At 55.5% G+C, this 21,409-nt stretch overlaps 2 protein-coding genes across 14 annotated transcripts in view; one reads left to right on the forward strand and one right to left on the reverse strand.

Moving 5' to 3' along the window:
- MARK3 (microtubule affinity regulating kinase 3) overlaps nt 1-873 on the forward strand; it is a 109,782-nt gene extending 108,909 nt beyond the window's left edge. For all 13 annotated transcript variants that reach the window (XM_081289648.1, XM_081289650.1, XM_081289647.1 and 10 more), the window contains one exon: nt 330-873. In XM_081289648.1, the coding sequence (XP_081145774.1) occupies nt 330-675 (346 nt within the window). In that variant the 3' untranslated portion in view covers nt 676-873. The remainder of the gene's footprint in view (nt 1-329) is intronic.
- A 12,075-nt stretch (nt 874-12,948) lies between these two features.
- Nucleotides 12,949-16,396, reverse strand: CKB (creatine kinase B). The gene is made up of 8 exons (XM_081290831.1): nt 16,275-16,396; nt 15,789-15,996; nt 15,433-15,587; nt 15,215-15,347; nt 14,703-14,874; nt 13,809-13,932; nt 13,415-13,604; nt 12,949-13,328 (listed from the first exon to the last, which is right to left on the reverse strand). The coding sequence occupies exons 2-8, from the start codon at nt 15,979-15,981 to the stop codon at nt 13,150-13,152; spliced, it is 1,146 nt and encodes a 381-aa protein (XP_081146957.1). The 5' UTR covers nt 15,982-15,996; nt 16,275-16,396; the 3' UTR covers nt 12,949-13,149.
- Between the last annotated feature and the right edge of the window lie 5,013 nt (nt 16,397-21,409).

Raw genomic sequence — 21,409 nt, forward strand, 5'->3', positions numbered from 1 at the left:
GCGCAACAGTGGGTTAGGCAGAGTGGGAGGCAGGCCACCAGTACTTCCCAGGCAAAGGCCTGGGCCTTGTCTTCATTGTGCTGATTCCAAGGACTCTGCTGAGTAAATCACTCTCTTAGTTTTAGTCAGTAGAGGGGCTGGTGAAGACTTTTTAGCCAGGTAGATTCTTGTGCATATGGCTTCTGTTTGGGATGGTGGGAACAAATGAACACTTCCTAGCAAATGCAAGTCTGCACAGGCAAAGGGTGGAGGTCATTGTTTTGTGTTGATGGTAGAAAGGGCTCGCTGTCCTGTACAGTAGAGAATGACCCTGCCCCTGTGCATTCCAGTCGCAACGTCCATGCTGAGCCGAAGGATGAGAACAAAGAAGCAAAGCCTCGCTCCCTGCGCTTCACCTGGAGCATGAAAACCACTAGTTCTATGGATCCCAGTGACATGATGCGGGAAATCCGCAAAGTGCTGGACGCCAATAACTGCGACTATGAGCAGAGGGAGCGCTTCCTGCTCTTCTGTGTCCAGGGCGACGGGCACGCAGAGAACATGGTGCAGTGGGAGATGGAGGTGTGTAAGCTGCCGAGACTGTCTCTGAATGGGGTCCGGTTCAAGCGGATATCAGGGACATCCATAGCTTTCAAAAATATTGCTTCCAAAATTGCCAATGAGCTAAAGCTGTAACCCGGTCACTATGGTGTAAATTAAGTAGCAATTTAAAGTGTTTTCCTGAACACTGATGGAAATGTATAGAATAATATTTAGGCAATAACGTCTGCATCTTCTAAATCATGACATTAAAGTCTGAGGACAAGCGCACGCCTGGGAGCGGAGGCTGGCCTTTTCTACAAATGCACTACATTAAAGTCGTGTGACCCCGTGCCTCTGTCTTGTTTCCATTGCCCTGGAGTCAGCGTGTGACACCATCTGCACATGTCTCCTTGTTGGTGTGAGTGGAAGGTATGTGTACAAGGAGTGTGTGTGGAAACATCTCCTTACACTGGCAGCCAGTGTTGTTACTAGTACCTCTGTGGGAGATCATTTGGTGCTAAAACATTACAATTGCCAAGGAGGAAAATACTGAATTACTGCTAAGAGTTAACCTTAAGACTAGTTGATATTAATACAGGTTTACAGTTCATGCCTGTGGTTTTGTGTTTGTTTTTTTTTTTTTTTTTTAGTGCAAAAAGGTTTAAATTTATAGTTGTGAACATTGCTTGTGTGTGTTTTTCTAAGTAGATTCACAAGATAATTAAAAATTCACTTTTTCTCAGTAAAACTTGCATTGTCTCCTAATACTGTATTTAAGACTTAGATTAAGGTAGCCCCTAAAGCACATTCCTTGCCCCCATCACCAAGGTGGGTAAAAGCCAAGGAAAAGATCTGCAGGCTCAGGGCCACTGTGTCCTCATCGTGGATCCTGGCATTGAACCCCTTTTCTTCCCAGCCTTCCCTATGTGCTGAGAGGGAGGGCACTTGAGCACACCCCGCAGTGGAGAGAGGCTGGCTCAGGCAGCCCTGGGTTGATTGTCGTACAGTGTATGATGTCCCTCTTTCCTTCCTCATGGATCACACATCAGTCCTACAGCTTTTTTTATAACACCTATATGGTCATGGAGAGGAGGTAATGAACTTGTCACTTAGTTTAATGCTTTAGTGTCTTGGGGAAATTATCACTTTAATCAGGGTGCTGTTTCAGATCCTGGGTTGGTTGTGGCCAGGAGTATGAAAGTCTGGACGGCCCTTGGGTCACAGGTACTTACTGTCTGCCACAGACAGGGCACTCTTGTGCTGGACCCATCTGTGAACAGAAAACACAGACCTCTGTCGGACTGCAACATACATTCCAACAGCTGGTCAACAAACAAGAAGTAATGAGCTACTTAGTGCGGAACAAAAATGTGAAGAAGGACACCACAGAGCAGTCCGGAGGCTCCTGAGGGCCTCGCATTCAGGCTGTCGTGTGATGAGTAGCTCCAAGGGTAGGTGCAGGGCTCCTTGAACAGCAGCTTGTCCAGGCTAAGGCAGAGAGCACTGCAGAGCCCAATAGCCAGAACCCTCATGGCCTGGAGCAGAGATGTTGGGACAGCACCAGGATGTCAGTGGGCTTTGTGGGCCATTGTAGATGCTCTTACATGGGAGCTGCTGGGGATTCCAGCCAGAGTGGCATGCCTTCAGGGTCGAGGGACTGCTCTAGAGCTATGTTTGGAATTCATCATGGGCAAGCGAGGAAGAGCCAGGAAAGCCCTGCGGAGGTTGTTGGCAGTAATGGGCGGGAGGTCATGCTGGTCCAGGCAAGCGTGGGCCCGCTGCAGACGCTCACTGGGCTCTATATGTGCTTTGAAATAAGAGACAACTGCATTTTTCTTGGATTGGATCTGAGGTCAGTGAGAGGGAAGAACAAGGGTGCCCGTGTGGGTTTTGGTCTGAGTAGCTAGAGGAAGGAAGAGTGCTGCTGTGACTTTAAAGGGAGAAGGTGACTGGAGGGAGCCTGGCGGAAGGGAAGAGTCTCAGGACAGCAGGTCTGCACACTGGAGTTTGAGGAGCCTTCAGAGACATCAAGCAGGCAATTGTGTGAACCAGCCAGGAACACCCAGGGCCTCTGCAGGTCGATGGGAAGAAGAAGCTGAACCGGCCAGCCACTCACCCATGACCTAGTGGTCAAATGTGTCATGTCTCCAGAACTATCTAGCCTGCTTAATGGAGAATGCCAAGCCCCTCCCCAGAGTTGCTCTTTTACAGTAAAGTTAAGCAGCAGCTCAGTGCTCTGACCTAAGGACTATCCACCATGGCCTGGTGCTATGTTTATATTCTACTGACTTACTGGATAAGAGGACAGGGTGCTGTCCAGGTACACAGGGCCTCTTTGGGAGGTCCATGTGCAGTGTGCACCCCCTGCAGTCTTTCTTGTCACTATCCTTCCTCTGGGCAGGCAGCCATAAATCACTTCCTCAGGGCAGAGGCTTCTGAGCCACTCTGAAATCCAGCACTGTGGGGCTGGCCCCCCAAAACACTGCAGTCACCCTACGGACACTTGTGGAAATGGGCTTGTTTAGAATGGTTTTCATCTTACCATTCACAGGGCCAGTGGAACACTAGAAGCTAGACTTGAAGGAAGTGTGCTCACCGTGTGCCCTGGTGAAGTGTCCCCTCCTCACATGCACGCAGGTGTTCCACGGCCTTTGGTTGCTTGTCCTTGTGGCTGCATTTCAGTATGTTGCTGCTCATATGAGGAGTCCTCGGCTGTCTGTAGCTTGCTTGAAGTCTGTTACCAGTTGGTGTTGGTGTGATTTTAAGGGTGGTTATGGCCTTCACCTTCGGCATCACCGAGGAGCCCAGGCTTGCCTTAAGATTGCACATCAGAATATGGCATTTTATTTTTTAAAATATATTTTTAGTTGTAGATGGACACAATAACTGTATTTTTTATGTGGTGCTAAGGATTGAACCCAGTGGCTCCCACCACTGGCACAACCCCAGCCCCAAGAGAATATTCTTGAATAAATTAAAAGTCATTTGAGACTTAGACAATGCCACATTTCTTTGTTGACCCCTCCCCTGGAATCTCAGCAGTAAGGTACCTAGCAAGCCATAGTCCTGATTCTGTTGACCCAGCAAGCAGAGTGCTGTCCTAGTTCTGAGAACAGTGCTCACTGGCCAGTAAATGCAGACTTCCTCTCCAGGTGAGGTGAGCCAGAGGAGCCAAAATGGCTTTCCTGCCAGGAGGTGAAGTGGGGCTCTAGGGCCTCTTCCTCTCACCACTAGGGGTGATGGCAGAACCCTGAGGCAAACCTGAGGGGCCCTTGCTGTGAGCATTCAAAGCCTGTGCCTAGAAGCCCAGAAGGTGTGGATAGCAGTGAAGTCTCCATGGGGAGTGTGTGAACAGTGACCATGGCTGTGGAATTCGCCCTGGGCTGTTGCTGCCTGGTGAATGGCCACACAATGACCCTTGGTGGCCCACAAGCTCACATTTCAGACTGGAGAAAGGGCTCGCAATATGCTGCTCTTGTCATTTTTTTTTTAGTGTTTTTTGTCTGTCAGTTGTTGGTTTTACAGTTTGACAATCCAGAGTCCCTTAGACCACAGGGCCCACCTTTAAGTGGGGGAAGTTGTTGTGCTTCCTGGGAGTATGCAGAGGACTACTGGGAGGAGGCAGGTGTTCAGGGCGGCTTGAGGCAGAAGGGAAACCAGAGGGGCTGGGGCTGTAGCATAGTTGGTGGAGCGCTTGCCTAAAGCGCATGAGGTACTAGGTTCGATCCTCAGTACCAAATAAAAATAAAATATAAAGGTATTGTGTCCATCTGCTATAAAAAAAAATATCAATTTTAAAAAAAAAGAGACAGCAAAGTGGATGTTGCACAGATGCCACTGTGAATTCGAAGCAGGAAGGCACTCTTGGCAGGAGGTGAGACCCAGCCCAGCAGAGGCACCATGCCTCTCTGCTCAGCTGCTGTGGCTAGGTCTGGGTGGCAGGAAAGTCACAGACAGTGATTCCATTCTGCAGCAGGACCACTACTAACATGCTTCACCCTGTTAAAGTGAATGGGTTTACCCTGGGTTCAGTCCCGGGTACCACAAAAGTCAAATGAATTAGAATGGCCTAGTGATTGGGGTGTGTGCCTTGGGCCTTGGTAGCCTGGTTTCCTGATGCCCACTTGGAGACCACCTACATGACTGAAACCCCCTAGGTACAGCTCTAAAAGTCAGGATGACACTAATCACATTTGACCCAGGGCCGCTGGGCAGTCCACCAGGCAGGTGGCATGTGCTGTGCAGAGTTCCTAGCAGATGGTAGTAGGCTCCCACAGTATCTCCTACTGCACGGATCATGAAACAGGGACCCATGCCAACCTCTTCCCTCCTAGCCCAGCCAAGCACTGAGGTCTTGAGCGGCACACTCGTGGCTTTCAGGGGAAGACTGCCAGAGAGGAGTCTTGATGAGGAATGTCGCTGTGTCTAAGGTGGACAGTCCTGCTGTCTGAACCTAGTAACAGGACTGTGCTGCCCTCCCTGCCCCAGGTCAGTTAAAGAGTGAGCCTGGGCAGGAGTGAAGACAGGCAAAGATTCCTGGGCTGTCTGCTGCTTTGCTTCCACAAGCAGTCACCTTTGTTTGTAAACTTAGAGACTGCCTACCGCCCTTCCCAGTCCTGGTTAACACAGGGTCAGGAAGCCCTGGGAGGCAGGTCTTCAGCTCTTCTGTATCCTGAGTACCTCGAGTAGCACCCTGGCCCTAAGTACAAAATGAGCAACTGTGTTTGCAGAAGTCTTCACCAGGCCCAGGAGATATCTGGAGAGCACAGGACAGCTTTGGTGACTGGCAGTCAGAGCTGCCCCTGCCGCCAACTGTGGGGGATTAGGTCTGGCTTCTGGCCCAACCACCATCTCCACCAGCCCTTCCTGTCTGGTAACAGGCTGAGGCCTTGAGGCCAGGACAGGAACTAAGCAGGGTACATCCAGCTGCCAGTATCGCTGATGCCCACAGTCCTTCCGCCCAGGTCAGTCACACCACCCAAGTCCCAACGATGACTTCTGTGGATATAGAGTAGTTGATCCTGCCTTGGGATGACATTTGCCATCAGCAGTCCTCTGGGGGTTAAGAACATTTGGCTTAGCACTTTAGTCTATGCCCCATACTGCAGAGGGTCACTGTCATGTGGCATTTGGATTTCAACCCAAGAACAGAATAGCAGCCAGCCTCTTTGGGCCCAACAGGCCACGGTCTCCCGCAGTGGCCTTGCTTCTGAGTGCTTTCTCGGATAAACCAGGCTATGCCGGGGAGCCTGTGCATGACTCCCACCACCTGCCAGAGACCAGAAAGGTGGCCCTGAGGTTCACCGTGAGGTTCACCTTGGGACGTGGATGTCAGCCTGGCTGGATGCTCTGCTGACCGACTGTGGCCTACCTTAAGTGCTTGGTTGGCAAGCACTTAAGCAGCCTGGGTGTTCATACCAATGAATCCCAGCTGTGGGGAAATAAATGTCTTCTTACCCAGTGAGTAGAAGAATCGAGGGGTGTCAGTGAACCAGATTGAGACTTATAGAAAAGGAAAGTCACATGATCCTTGACCGTGAGAAACCCCTGCCTTTTGCAACTTCCTGTTACTTCATACCCCATCCTCTGAACCCACCCAGGAGTTTTTAAGTCAGCCTTCCAGATCCACCCCCAAGCAGAAGGGAAGTCTCCAGCTGCCTCTCTTTAGCTTATTTGGTACTCAGCAGCACCCCAGGGACCTAGGAAGTTGGACTGCTTCTGCATTTTCCTGAAGCACTGCACTTCCTAGACTACCCTGGGGGTCTTCTGATCCTGGGGGCTTTAACTGGTCGAGGTTCAGGTATTTGAAGGTTAAATTGTGCTGCTTGAGGCTGGGGTGGGGCTCAGTGGGAAGTGCTTGCCCAACTTGCGGGAGGCTCTGCGTTTGATCCCAGGATCCAAAATAAGATGCTCATCCCCTCCCTGAAATTTAGTTTCTCCAAGCTAACTGCTACTCTGGAGGACCCTGTGCTGGCTAGGAGTACAAAAATAAACAAGGTATAAAACCCTGTCATTGAGATACCCGGTCACCCAAGGCAGGGGAACACAGAGCGCCATGGGCAGCAGGGGGCTGTGGGGGAGGCCTGCTAGGTGGGGACAGGGGAGAGGAGACAGGTGCACAGTGGATAGGGCAGGAACAGCAGGTGGAAGGCAGTGCCAAGGGCCTGTCTCATGTCCCACTTGGGCTGTGTGGGCAGTGACACCTTGAGTTCCCAGGCAGCTCCATCTTGTCGCCATCCCAGCAGAACATGTTCGAGACAGTGCACTTCTGCTGGGGGCTTCAGTCCCCATTACCTCACCAGGAAGCGACCCAATATCTAGGGAGCAGGGCTTTGGCCCTGCCAGTACAGGACAGACCCCGCAGCATGGAATAGGTGGGTCCTGGGTCTCACCTGTACCACGGCACCTCCTGGAGCAGGGGCGTGCCTCATCCCCCCCCCCCCAAGGGAGCTGCTGCCCATGTGGGTGGTGCGAGCTCACTCTCCAAGCAGCCAAGTTCTGCATGGAACTGAGCTGGGAAGGAGCATGTGCAGTCATGCCTGCAGACACAGCACCGCGTCCTGGGCTGTGCACTCTGGGATCCCTCACCCTGCTCCCCTCCCTCTTGGGCCAGGCTCTTTATACAGAGCTCCCGTGGCCCAGGCCTCAGCCCCAGCCTGCTGCCCACTGCCCTGTGTGCCTGGGTCCTTGCTCATTCTGTGCACTTTGGAGGACCAAGACATGGGGAGGAGGTGCACGCCTGTCAGAGTGCTGGGAGTTCCTGTGGTCCAGGACAGCCACACTGCCCATCCTTTGTCCCAGTGTTTATGGAGGGTGTGTCTTGCAGGTGAACCAAACTCCGACTTTGGTGAAAAAGTCCTGTATATAATCCTCCACTAGTCCAGGGGAATAAAGGAAAGCAGTTAGCGCCTTGTTCCTCCTTCCTGGTCTCCAGGAGAGGGGCTAACTACTGGCCCCTTCTGCTGCTCCAAGATGGACCCTTGTTGCTGTGACTTTGGGGCAGTTGCTTAGCTGGTCCCTGTCAAGCTAGCGCTTCAGGTCTGGATGAGACCCCACGTTCTTTCTTCCTCAGAGAGTCAAGCATCTGAAGTGTTATTCAATGTTTGGGGCAGTTGACGAGTCAAAAGTACTAAGGAGCTGCCAGGCTCACACCTGTAATCCCAGTAGCTCAGGAGGCTGAGGCAGGAGGATCTCAAGTTCAAAGCCCACTTCAGCAAAAAGTGAGGCACTAAGGAACTCAGTGAGACCCTGTCTCTAAATAAAATACAAAAATAGGACTGAGGCTGTGGCTCAGTGGTCGAATACCCCGAGTTCAGTTCCCAGTACAAAAAAAAAAAAAGTATGAACAAAACTAGACTTTAGACTTCACTTTTGTTAGTTTTTGTGGTGCTGGGGATGGAACCCAGTACCTTACACATGCTAGGCAAGTCCTTTACCCTTGAGCTACATCCCCGACCCTTTTTATTTTTTTGTTTTGGGACAGTCTCCCTGTGTTGCCCATTCTTGCCTGGAATTTGCAGTCTCCTGCCTCAGCCTCCTAAGTAGCCAGGGCTGCAGGTGTGCAAGGGTTGGTTTGGATTAGCTGTTTGGATTTTGCGGACAAACCTTGGCAGTGCTGACACCAACCACCTGTACCAATGATGGGTGCAGTTTAGTTTGGTAGGCCAGGGCAGTGAAGGAGAACCTAATTCCTGCCCAACTGAGATCAGCAGTGTAAGAGTATCTCAAAAGCAGGAAGAGGGGCTGGGGATGTGGCTCAAGTGGTAGCGCGCTCGCCTGGCATGCGTGCGACCCGGGTTCGATCCTCAGCACCACATACCAAAAAAGATGTTGTGTCTGTCGAGTAGTAAAAAGGAAATATTAAAAATTCTCTCTCTCTCTCTCTCTCTCTCTCTCTCTCTCTCTCTCTCTCTCTCTCCTCTCTCACTCTCTCTTTAAAAAAAAAAAAAAAGCAGGAAGAATTGACAGTGCACACAGCTCAAGGACAGCGAGCTTGGGGGCAAACAGGGCAGTCTTTCCCGGAGGGCTTTTGGGCAGACTGTGGGAAGGAGAGAGCTGACATGGAGTCCTGCCCAGGTTAGACACAAGGCCAAGGAAACCAAGCCTGACCTTGGAGCCATCAGCCATCCAAGCCATCCTGCAAGGGGATGGGCTGGGCTGGGACTCCGGAGCCATGCTGAGCTGGCCTATGCTTCTGGAGCCATGGGTCTCTGCTCCACCTAAACTCCTGACAGATTCCTCTCCCTGCCCTACAGGATCCAGAACTAGGCCCCACTCTTCCCAGTGGCAGAGCAGGATCACAGCCCCAGTACCTCCCCCCCCCCCAGGAGTGGTGCAGGCATCTTATGAGTTCCACCAGGCAGGGCACCCTGCTGCTCATAATACCCCCTCATCCTAATTCTCAGGCTGTTGGAGGTTTCACCACCTGGCCAGGTGTTGGGAACGAGGGTGGCTAAGCACTAGGGCTTTGTGACTAATGCAGAGGGCAGAGTGGCCACAGAACATCAGCCAATAGTGCCAGAAGAGTGAGTTGCTGATAGTCATAATTTGACCCTGTCTGGCTGGGTCTTAGGGTTAAGTTTTGGGTGGTGGTCAGCTCGTCTGGACCCAGGCAAGGCCTCCTCCTCCTCTTCTCCTCCCTTCAGCAAGGCAGAGCCAGGTATGCAGGGCCAAGACGTGGGGAGGAGGTGCCCAGGCCAGTCACTGTGACCATAGAGCCACACTTGCAAACCAGTACTTTAGTGTCTGGGCCACAGGTAAAAAGCCCTGTTCTCTAAGCTGAAATGCCCTCCCTGGAGTTAGAAACCCCACAGCCTGAGGAGGACTTGCTATCCATCAGAAGATTGTTTCCTTTTTACCTGTGGATGGAAATGCAGTTGGAGTGCGTGTGAGTACACACCCACCCCCTCAGGGCACTCTAGGAGACATGGTAAGTACCTGGCTGGCCCAGAAATAGAAGAGCAGAATGAGGAGCAGACCAGGCAATTGCAGCCTTCCAAGCTGCTGTTAGGAGAAGGGGTCCCACCCATGAGAAGTCTGGAATGTTCAAAAGTCATAGAGCAGCAAAATGAGCCCAGGACTTGGAGCCAGTTGTCTCACTGAGGACCCAGAGCCAGTCTTTTCTCCTCTCTGAGCTTCAGTCTCCCAGGCTGGGGGGCATAGTGAAGTCCTGTGGCTGCTGCCTCAGTAAGCTCCCATGGGCTGTGACACATGGCAACTATTTTTTTTTTTAAAATACCATTTTAGAATCTATTTTGAGGGCTGGGGGTGGAGCTCAGTGGCAGAGCACTTGGTTAGCATGCACAAGGCCCTGGGTTCAGTCCCCAGCACTGCCAAAGAAAATTTTATCTTGGCTTATATAAGGATACATGTTCACTGCAGAAAATTTGGAAAATGAAGTATAAAGAAGGAAATCACCTGTTACCCCACCACCCACAGCCGACAACTGTCGCGGGGTTTTTCCACATACTCTGAGTGGGATCTCAGGGCACGAGCTGTTTTATAACCTGCTTTCACTGGCCTCTGTCCCGGTCTCCCAACACTCCACACGGGTGCGATGTCTGCCTGGGCCCCCTGGACAGCAGAGTTGCCACCCTTGTTGTTGACACAGAATGCTGACCCATTCTTCCCTGTTCTTAGTAATCGCATTTCCTATTATTTCTTTGGCCACAGTACTCAAATGTCAATGTCTACAAACATCCAGAGGGTCCCCAGGTGTGGGTAAGTAAGACTTCTGGCCTGTCGTGCTCATGCAGGACACCTCCACCACAGAACCTCTGTGGGATCACTCCAAACCAATGCCAAATTCCTGGCGTTGCAGGTGCCGGTGCTGTGGCGGCAGCCGCCCCTCAGGGCCTTAATCATGATCTGAAGGAGACTTGACCATACCCACTCAGCCCTCTGGAATGGAGGAAGGAAGGGGGCTTCCTGGATGGTGTGAGGGAGTCCCCTGGAGCACTGGTGGTGGGACTGAAGCTGCCTGACAGAGGTGTGTTGGGGCTTGTCCCAAACATTAACGCAGCAAAGTGAAAAAAAAGAAACTAAAGGGAGGCAAAGGAGAACTTCCAGAGAAAACACCTCCCTCGTGCCCAGGAGTGGCAGTCTCCCCAGGCCCCGCCCTGGCTCCCCAGCAAGCCGGGGCTCTGCACCTGCCCAACCAGTCAGGGAATGCAGGCTGGGCCTCCTGCACTCACTGCCTGGGAATGGCCAAGGCCACTGGGGGGATGGGGGCTGGAGGATCCAGCTCCTGCACCTGTGTTCCCAGGACTCCCCGCCTGACAGCATCCGCCAATGAAGTGCCAGGCCTGCCTGGCCAGGCCCCTTAGTGCTGTGCCCACCTTGGTCAGGGTGGGGTCTGCACCACCCCAGTGCTGAGGCAGCAGGAGGGACTTTCACTCTCCACAGGATTCCAAAGTCCAGAGTGTGGGGAAGGGTGGTCCCAGGTGGGAGGGCAGTGTGGGCGCGGCAGCCAGGAAGCCTTCATCTCACTGCAGAGGCGCCATCCCCCCACCCCAGCCCACATCCCCATCCCTTCTGTCCTTCTGACAGTGCCACCCATTGTGGTTTACAGGTAGCCTTGTGTGGCAGGGACAGCAAGACAGGAGAGCCATATTCCCACTGTGCCAGCTTTCTTTTTTTTTTAATATTTATTTATTTTTATTTTTAAATATTTTTTAGTTGTCAATGGATCTTTATTTATATGTGGTGCTGAGAATCGAACCCTGTGCCTTATACATGCCAGGCAAGTGCTCTACCACTGAGCCACGTCTCCAGCCCTAATATTTATTTTTTAGTTTTCAGTGGACACAACATCTTTGTTGGTATGTGGTGCTGAGGATCGAACCCAGGCCGCACGCATGCCAGGCGAGCGCGCTACCGCTTGAGCCACATCCCCAACCCCTGTGCCAGCTTTCTACCCTCCCTGCCCACAGCTCCCCTCCAGAGGGACTATGCTCACCTAGGTTGGCTCTTGGGGCTAACTCTTGTCATAACCCTTTTTCCCTGAGTCACCAGACAGAAGTCCACAATGTGGCCCAGCCCAGCAGTCCCCTGGCCAGAAGAAGAGAGGCGGCCTCCATCCAGGTCTGGTCCAGGGACTTCCTAGCAAAAGGGCAATCTGGGAACAGGCCTGGACTCCCAGGGAGGGTGGGGGTGCCAACCTAGGGTCTAAAGGATGGATGCAGAGATCCGCCAGGTGCCCAGCGCCCCCCCCCCCAGGTGTTCTCTCAGTGAAAGGGATGCCCCTCTAAGTCTAGCCCTGAGGGCCCCCCCGACACAAAGTCCATTATCTGGGCCCATGCCCCTTTCCTCCTCAGCCCCACACCACCTGAAAGAACCTCTCACTGGACACTGGTAGTGGAGAGGTGCCAGGATGTCCCCTGCAGTGTATATACCCCATACTGCCCACCAACTACAAACCTGCTGGTCAGCCCAAGTTCTGGGTCAACATGCCCCTGTGCCCCAGATGAGTGGCAGGCTTAACCCACAGTCCAGTGGGCCAGGAAAGGTGGACATGGCGCTTGTGAGCCCACAAAGCTCAAGAACAAGGGGTAGGGGTGCCCCCAGTCCCTGCTCCCTGGGTGTGAGGAGGCCCTGGCCAGCAGGTGGCATCACAGACTAGTCAGAAAGGAGGCACTGGAGGGGATAGGGGACAGGGGTCCCAGCCCTGGCTGCCATTGGCAGCCTCTTAGCCCCAGACCCTGACCAAGCCCTCAGGGTATCCAACCACAAGTCACCAGAACCAGAGACTGTGAAAACAGTCCAGGGAGATCTTGCCCTTGATAGCCCAGGGCCTTCTTGCTCCAGTGTCCCTATTGCATTATGGGACCTGCCATGGAGGCCAAGGGACTGAGTGCTTACCAGGAGGGCCCTGCAGTGGAGGTGCAAGTGATGGGCACAGAACCCAAGGGACACAGGGCTGGGAAGGGGCCAGAGAACTGGGCCTGCCTGCAGGAAGGGGGCAGTCCAGCCTGAGGGGGGAGACTGAGAGGGAAGGAAGCAGGATGGAAGTTTATTTAGGAAATGGAGTAGGTGTTGGGGGTAGAGGCAAGAAGATGCCTGGATCCCAAGACTGCTAGGAAAAGAGATGGAACAGGGAGGGACTGGAAATGTATCAAGTTTCTGGACTCCTGCCAGTCATCATACCCCTACCCCCCTCCCAGAATGGGGCTGAGGAAAGTGCCAGGCTCCACCCCCAGGCCCACATGCCCTTAGATGCTCAGTCTGAAGCTCTGGCCTCGCAGCTCCTCCCTTCTTCTCCCCCACTCCACCCCCACCCTCCAGCAGAAGCCAAGGGGAGGGCAAAGAGGGATCCAGGGAGGAGCAAGCTCCAGTCCTGCCTTCAGAAGATGAAGCAGAAAAGGCAACTGGGCCTCAGACCCCAACCACTGGCTTCCCAGGGAAACAAGAGGCAGGACTCGAGGCAGGGCAGGCCAAAACCCTAGTTTATTTCAGCATCAGCAACAGCTCAGCCATCAAAAAAATAAACTCTACCCAGGGCGACAGAAAAGTCTCTACAGAGAGGCTAAGGGCTCAGCCGCCAGGCGGTGAACATCAGGGGTGCATGGCGGGCACTGCCAGGGGCAATAAGTTAGGAAGCAGCAGGCTGGTGGTGGCGTGGGCCAGGCTTCACTTCTGGGCAGGCATGAGGTCGTCAATGGCCTGGCCCTGCTCCAGCCGCTGCTCCATCTCGATGAGCAGCTTCACTCCGTCCACCACCATCTGCACCAGCTCTACCTCTGAGAAGCCCAGGCGGTCTGCATTGGAGACGTCAAAAACCCCGCCCACAGCAGCCGTGTCCACACCACCTGGGGATGGGGAGACAGCCAGGTCAGTAAGGCAGAAAAAGATGTCTGCCTAGGAGGGATGGATGCCTGTGACACCTGCCCCTCACCTGTGCCCCGCTTCTGAAGCCGCAGCCGCTTGAGCACCTCAGAGAACTTCTCATGCTTGCCCAGGTGGGGCAGCTTGATGTGCACACCCGCCCTCAGCCCTGTGCCCAGGTTGGAAGGGCAGGTAAGGATGTAGCCCAGGTGAGGGTTCCACATGAACTCGTAGTTCTTGGACTTGAAGAGAGTTTCAATCTGGAGGTGGAGAAGGAAGGGGACATGGGAGGGGAGGCCAGACAGAGAGCCCCAAGGGACCAGCGCAGGTGGGGCTGGAACCCTAGGAGACCTGGGGTTTTTTTTTTGGGGGGGGGAGTCACATCCCAGCCTGCCTCCTCCCTGGGCCAAGCCCCAAGCCCCCACCCAGCATGCAGGCCCAGGGTGGAGGCAGCCAGGCCTGACCTGAGTGAGGCCAGTGCAGAAGCGAGTGAACACCTCCTTCATGTTGCCCCCCTTCTGCATGGAGATGACCCTCAGGTGGTCCTCCTCATTGATCCACACCAGGAAAGTCTTATTGTCATTGTGCCTGGGAGAAGGCACAGTCAGGCCAAGGCTGGTGGTCTCAAGACAACCAGAAAAACCTTCCTGGCGTCCTCAGACAAAAAGAACTTCAAAATCTTTACGTGCTCTTTCCAGCTATGCCGGGGAATGTGGGCTGCCCAGCCCCAACAACACTAGAGGATGGCAGGGCCACAGGACATCTCATAGAGTGTGCCCCAACCTGTCAGTCAAGTGCTGATCCCTTCTTATGAGGACAGTTCCCCACCTAAGAAGCAAGGGGCAGGGGCAGCCAGGCCAGCCCACCAGGGGTAAGCCAGCTCCACGCAGCGCCGCCCTGCGCAGACATCGCGCAGACAGCGGGGTAGGAGCCCTGCCAAGACTGGTGAGGAGGCTTCTGCGTCACAAGCACCTGGCAGAATCCCGGTGGGGGAGAGGGTGAGAAAGAAGAAAACAAGAAGCTCTGGCTCCCAAGAGGGTGGAGGAGAGACGCCAACGAGACCCGTCCCCACCCTGAAAATCTCCTGAGACTGAGGCCTCTAGCAGACTGGGCCCTTCACACACCTGCGCGGCCAAGGTCACCTGCTCAGGTCTGGGGCGGCCCCACACGGACCAGGAGCTCCGCCCCTCCCTCTTCCTACTTTGCCCAGAGGGCCCCACCTCTAGGGGGGAGGGGGGAGGGGAGGGAATCCGCGGGGGGGGGAGGGGAGGGAATCCGCGCGGGGGGGGGGAAGGGAATCCGCGAGGGGGGGGCGGGGGGAAGGAAGGAATCCGCGGGAGGAGGAAGGGGTCTCGTACCAGATGCCGCGGGCGTCCGGCCAGTCGCGGGCCATGCCCGAGGCCAGCAGCAGGGGCGAAACCGGCTTGTCGAAGAGGAAGTGGTCGTCGATGAGTTGCTGCTGCTCCGCCTCGGTCATGCTCTTGAGCGCGTAGTACCTGCCCGCCAGGTCGCCGTCTAGGCTCGACAGGGCTGCGGAGGGGCGCGCTCAGGACATCCGGGGGCTTGACAGCCCCACCTCTCCGGGCCCCCAGCCCCGTGCTGCATGCCCCTCCCCCGTCTCCGACGCCCGCCCCTGAGGGGGCGCCAGAGCAGAGTAGGCAGCGGTCCCTGGCGGGGACCGAGGGCCAGGACCCGCCCTCCCTGGGCCTCAGGCCGCTGGGGGCGCTGGTCTGGGCCTTGGTCCCTGGGTCTCTTGGGGAAACTGGACACAGGCGCGCGCCGATAAGAGCGCAGAAGCTCGGCTGGCTGGTAAACAAGCCCAGCGGAGACCCAGACGGGGAACCGCGCTCCGGCCCGCCCCGACCGCTACCTTCCACCGCGAGCTTCTCGATGGCCCGGCGCTCCCCGCGGCTGCAGTGCGGGGGAAGGCAGAAGCCGCGGATGCTGCGGCCCGTGCGCACCCGCGAGCTTAGCACGTAGTTGGGGTCCAGGTCATCGCCGCCCTGGGCACGCGGCAGAATGGGAAGGGAGTGAGCGGCGGGAGACCCTCCCCCCCCCCCGGCCGCCCGGCCCCCGGCCGCCCCACACCTGCAGGTTGTCCGGGTTTAGGTCGGTCTTGTGTTCATCGCTGGGCTGGTAGCCGCCGTGCCGGTCCTCGATGATGGGGTCGAAAAGTGCCTTGAACACCTCGTACGACTCCTCGTCGCCCGCCACGCAGCCCACGGTCATGATGTACGGGTGGCCTGGGGGAGGGGTGCGGGGGACAGTGACGTCACCGCCAGGCTGGAGAGGGCTGCTGAGGACCCTGTGGCTGTACGCGGGCAGGGGGCGCCGGGACCCCGGCCCGGGAGAAGGTAGGGAAAGGGCAGAGAGCCCGGACCACAAGGGGGTCTTTGGGGGGGGGGGGACTCTGGAAGTCTGACCACGATAAGAGATGCGCGTACCCGGGTTGTCCACTCCAGTCTGAATGACGTCGTCCAGCGTGAAGCCGCTTGGCGTGCTCTTGGCGCGCAGCTCTGCGTACAGCTCGGGGGTCAGCACTTTGGCCATGTGGTTGTTGTGGACGCTCAGGTCGGGGAACTCATCCTCGGCAGGGAAGCGCAGCTTCAACGCGTTGTGGCCATTGGAGAAGGGCATGACGGCGGCGGCGGGCTGCGGGGAAGCGCGGGTCAGCGGGGCCCGGTGCACCCGACCTCCAGGGTCAAGCAGACCGCTCAGGGTTCCACTGTGCTCCGGGGACGCAGCCAAGGTCAGAGGGGTCTGCGGCGCGCGGGGGTGGGGGGAACGCCCGCGTAGCCCAGGACCCCCGTTGGTCCAGTGCGCGCTCCGGGAGGCGCGCCCCGCGCGTGACGCCGCGATCCCGCACCCCTCCTTGTAGCGTCCCCGCCTCACACCCGGTGCGGCCACCCCCAGCCCTCGGGCCCGCTCACCAGGCGGCCTGGAGGGGCGGGAGCGCTCAGTCAGTCAGCAGCTCCGAGTGCGGCGCAGGCGAACAGCGGCCGCTCGGCGCTCCCCGGGCTCTTAAGGGGCGCGTTGCGGGCCGCCCATTGGCCGCTATTTATAGCCCATTCATTCCATTGGCCAGTGCTTCGGGGTGGTGCCTCCGCTTTGTCCGTCGCAGGGTAGCCCCCGAAGTCCCCAAGCCGCCCACCACAGCACGAAGTCGCAGGGACCCCGTGCAGCCAGGCCACCCAGCCAAGCGCCCGTCCAGGACACCGAAACTGGAACTACAGGCCCTTGGACATTCTGAAACACACCCCACATCTCCTACACAGTGCCTGCGGGTGGGAAACTGAGTCTGGAAAGCCACCAGGCACTTTAGGACTCTCGGGCTCATGCTCACCCCGGTTCCTGTCTTCCATTGTCCTGCCAATCCCCCAGGGGGTGGCTGCGGCCAGGGGTCCGGCGAAAGAATCCAGGGTCCTGCAGCAGATCCCCTACCCCAACCCAGAGCTGGCCAGGAGCCTCCGACCTTCCTCAAGGTGCCCCAGGCATCTCCTGGGTGTTCTTGGTGCAGAGGGAGGTGCAGTCTGGCTGTGGCCCAGCTGAGCTGCACAAGCGATGCCCTGACCTTGGGCATGTCTCAGGGCTCCCAGAGAACCGAGCTGCAGACCCTTGGGCCAAACTCCTTCTGATAGATAAAGGACCCTATGTCTTGAGAGAATGCTGGTGAGTTTCCAGAACCGAACCCCAGGACCCTCTTCATCGAGGGGTAGATTCCTACAACCTCAGCCTCAAAGGTAGCCCTGAGACACTAGGCAAAGATGGGAAAAAACATCATCAATAAGTACATGTGACATTTAAAAAATTATCTCACTAATCAGACTCATGCAAATTAAAACTGAGATGACTATATCTTCCCCCACCCCACACACTCAGATTGGCAAGAATTTAAAAGACTGACCCCTGCCAGTAGAGCAGAGTTGGAATGTGTGGAGACAGGCATTCACACCCTGCCTGCAGCTGAGTTGCTACATCCTTTTTTGGAAAGTAATTTGGCAGTAACTATTAAAATTAAAAATGTTCAAACTCCTTGACCCAGCAATCCCACTTCTAGGAATCCAGCCTATAGAAAGAACAGTGTCGATTTTCTCTGCAAATAGACAAAGAGATGTGTACTGGAAAAAACAACAACAGGCAAATCCAGAAAGGAAAGGTCACTTGCCAATCACTGGGGGTGTGGCCATGAATAGAAAGCCATCTCCCTGTTGTGGAACATTATGCAGCCATTTAAAAGAGAGAATGAAGCTAGTGGTTAACTTCATCCACAGCCTCTGGTGTGGGTGAACAAAGCAAGGAGAAGAGAACCTTCATCCCTGCTGATATTCTAAAGAATCCCTCCAGCCATTATATAGGGTATTCCTCCCAGGCACCAGGCTCTAGGGACATGAAGGAAATCAAGGGGGAAAAGGACCCCAGCCCAGCTGCTGGAAGGAGACGGCATGAGCAAGTGTCCAAGTGAACTAATTAATGGTAGGACATTGCCTCTAGTGGGCAGGGCCCTGAGGGGACAGGAATCCTAGCTTAAAGGGAACACTGTGCTGGTGCCTCTAAGAAGAGGGCACTAGGGCAAAGACCCAAAGGATAAGAAGCATGTTACCCTCTGCTGTGTTAGCATGGAAGGGTATGGGCTGCCCAGCGTCGTCCTGTCCCTGCGGCTACTGCCAAGGGGACTCTGCCTCTTTCCTCACTCACCTTGGCCTACTTCAACCTCCAAGTCAGCATGTCTTAGACCAATAAAACAAACCAATGTAAAAAAACAAATGGCTCATCCAGCTGGCCAGACGACAGGTGTCCCTTAATGCTGGAATCCCTGCATTTTGCACTCCCTACAGCCCCTTCCCCCAAATTTAGAATATCTGCAACTGCCCCAGTCTCTAGCCCCAAAGGCTTGAAGTGCTCAAGTTTCTGTAGAAACATAGAGAAGACAGATTTGGCATCTGGGGGTGGGGGGCATTTCGGGGGCAGGTGTGTGTGGGGGGTGGGCTTGCTCTTTGTCGCTAGCCCTTGCAGCTTCTCAGAGTCACCCCTACCCCAGGCCCCCTGAGGGAAAGGACTCCTTTCCCCCTCTCCACTGGCAAGGTCAGGATGGCAGAGGCAAGGTCCAGAGGGTAGGGCTGCAGGGTCACCTACCCTTAGAGCACTCTAGGATGGTGCTCCTGCCCGGGGCCTGGGCAGGCCTCAGCCTTCAAAGACGGGTGTTTGGGGCCCCTTTCTCCAGATACACAAAGGAAGTCTGGCAGTCTGGTGACAGAGGTGCTGGGTCAGAGGTCCAGCCATTCCTCAATGATCCTGAGGCACCTGCCCTTGGGATGCAGGCATACTCCCTGGGCAGGGTGTCAGAAAGCTATGTTGGGGCATAAGCAGCACCAGGGAGGAAAGGGGGCAGGGCCTTTGGAGGCCCTCAGACCCAAGTGTCCAGCTGAGGCCCCCACCAGACAGGAGCTGCTTAGAGCCTTGACAGCCTGCTTCCGTGCCCTGTCCTCCTGGCAGCCTCCCCAGAGGTGCCCATCTGTTCCACCAGGTTGCCCAACCCTCAGCCAGAATCCTTAAGCAAAACCTGCTTCCCCTAGGCCTCAGCTGATTGCCAGGATGGGCCTTCCAAGAAGCCCCTGCCTGGTGGGGATCTCTGCCTGAGGACAAGGGGAGGGTCCTAGACCTCCCCCTTGACAGAAAAACTCTACTCTGTTGATCCAGGCTAGTCTTCCAATGTAGACCCTCTGCCATCCCTGGAGCCCACAGAATCTGGTTTGGCAGCATCTGGGCAAGAATTTGAGTGACATCACTCTGCCAGTTTATGGTTCAAGTTCCTCAGAAATCACACCTGGTTACACATTAACCACAGGGCCTGGAAGGGGCCTCAAAGGAGTCCTGGGCAAGCGCAGGCGCAGACAGGTATAGGCGAGGCAGGAAGGGTCAGGCTCCAGGCCAGAACTGAGGCTACCCTTAAGTCTGCACCCAGGGTGTAATGGCAGCAGGCAAGCTTTCTCCTACTGCTTTTTTTTTTTTTTAATATTTATTTTTTAGTTTTTGGCGGACACAACATCTTTGTTTGTATGTGGTGCTGAGGATCGAACCCAGGCCTCACGCATGCCAGGCGAGCACGCTACCGCTTGAGCCACATCCCCAGCCCCCTCCTACTGCTCTTGCCCAGGAACTCTGCAGAACCCAAAGGGGAAGTTGGTTAGGTTCAGGAGATAGGGAGGGGCTGCCCTGGGGCCACAGGACAGGACACAGGACACGCAGCAGAAGGGTGTTATCCTGATTAGGGAAAGGGTTCCAACCTCCAGCACCCAGTCCCTGCCTAGGGTACAGGTGGAGCAACTTTCCCCAAAGGCATCCTTAGTTTCCTAAGGGACTCCTCTCTGTCTGTTCCTCCATTTCTTCAAATGTGCCATTGGTTATCTGAAGCTAGGTATACTGGCTTTAATCCCAATTTCACTTTGACCACTTTGGCTATGTGACCTTAACCAAATTATCTAACCTCTAAGTCTATTTCCCCACCTGTAAAATGCCCCCTGCCTAGGATTGTGGGGAGGATTCAATGCACTGACACTTAGCTGGGCACAGATAAGCATCTGTTCTTGTTAGGCGAGTTCCAGTGTACAAACTCTGCCCTGAGAAAGGAGCCCATCCTGGCAATCAATCTGCTGAGGCCTATGGAAAGCTGGTTTTGCTTAAGGGCTCAGGCTGAGGGCTGGGCAGCCAGATGGAACAGATGGGCACCTATGGGGAGGTTACCTAGAGGAGGGGACACTGGAGAAGCTGGCCAGTCAGTACTGGACAGAAAGGAAAGTGGGAAGTTGGGACTGAGGGAAACCACCTCTGAGTCAGAGTCCTAATTCAGCCTTATACCAGGCCTCTCTCCAAGCCAAAGCTGAGAGGCTGGGGAAGAGGAACCCCCAGGAGAAGTGGAAAGTCTAAATCCCCCAGGGGAACAATTAGTGGGTGGTTCCTCCCTCAAGGGAGGGAGACAGAGGTTGCAGAGTTGATGGAGCTGGGTTGTCACAGAGGGACATGGGCCCACAGTGGAAAGTTACTGAAAACCCCTTACCATCTAACCTCTCAGGGCCCTCAGACCCAGGCCCAGCCAAGGCAGAGGTGTGGAGGTATGAGGTGCTGTCAAGCACCTATGCTTCTATCTTCAACTCTGAGGGGTCATGGCAAAGGCCACACACACTTTGGCTTAGTGCATCCTCAGGAGAGTTCAGCGGTCCCCCACAGGCTGGCAGGACTCTGGGGAAGGGAACAGCCCACTCTATAGGGGCTACCCATCCACTTTTTGCCAGGATAGAGTAGACGGTGGGCTGAGGAGTGTAGCCCAGAGTCAGCTGGTCTGGGTTCCCAGCATAGCTGGGTAGGCTGGGAGGTCTCCAGTCCCCAGGGCTAACAGGATAAGGCCTGGTCCTGGGAGCGGGGGGCTGGAGTAAAACACTCCATGCCTGCCCTCCCAGGTGCCCCTGCTCCAGAGGAACCGGCTCTGACTTCTGAGACAGATCACCACTCCCATTTCCCTTTTCTGCCCAGCCCTCCAGCCATCCCTCCCCTAGCCCCCTGCTCAGGCCCCCAAAGGAACCCAGTTCATCCAGCTTCACGGTGTCTGGGGTCTAACGAGGGGACTCGGACCCCTTTTCCCTCCTTGGAGCAGCCTTCCCCCCAAAGGAATGTGCGTCTGCAGGGTCTGGCCGGGGGCCACCAGACTCCTAATAAGGCACTTCGGGCTGATCCTATCCAAAGCCTTTGGGGACCCTCTCTGCCCTGCAAAATGCTGGGAGGCCTTTGGGGCCCAGGCAACGTGTTCCCGAGTCGTTGGCCATGACAAGATGTCTGCGGCAGTTTCCTGGCATGCCCGGGTGGGGCCGCCGGGGATGACGGGCTGCGCAAGGGCGCTCCAGAGCCAGGAGGTCCCCCTGTAGGGGCCGCGGGTACGCGGCGAGTCTAAAGGCCTCGCGGCGGTGGCGGCTGGCGGGGAGGGGGACTTATTTAGTCCTGTGCTCGGATCTCTTAGGCAACGCACAAGTATGCACGGGCGACCGCAGCCGGGGAGACGCCACAGCAAATGTCC

This window comes from Spermophilus citellus, assembly GCF_964194105.1.
Source record: "Spermophilus citellus genome assembly, chromosome: 4".
Lineage (NCBI taxonomy): Eukaryota > Metazoa > Chordata > Mammalia > Rodentia > Sciuridae > Spermophilus > Spermophilus citellus.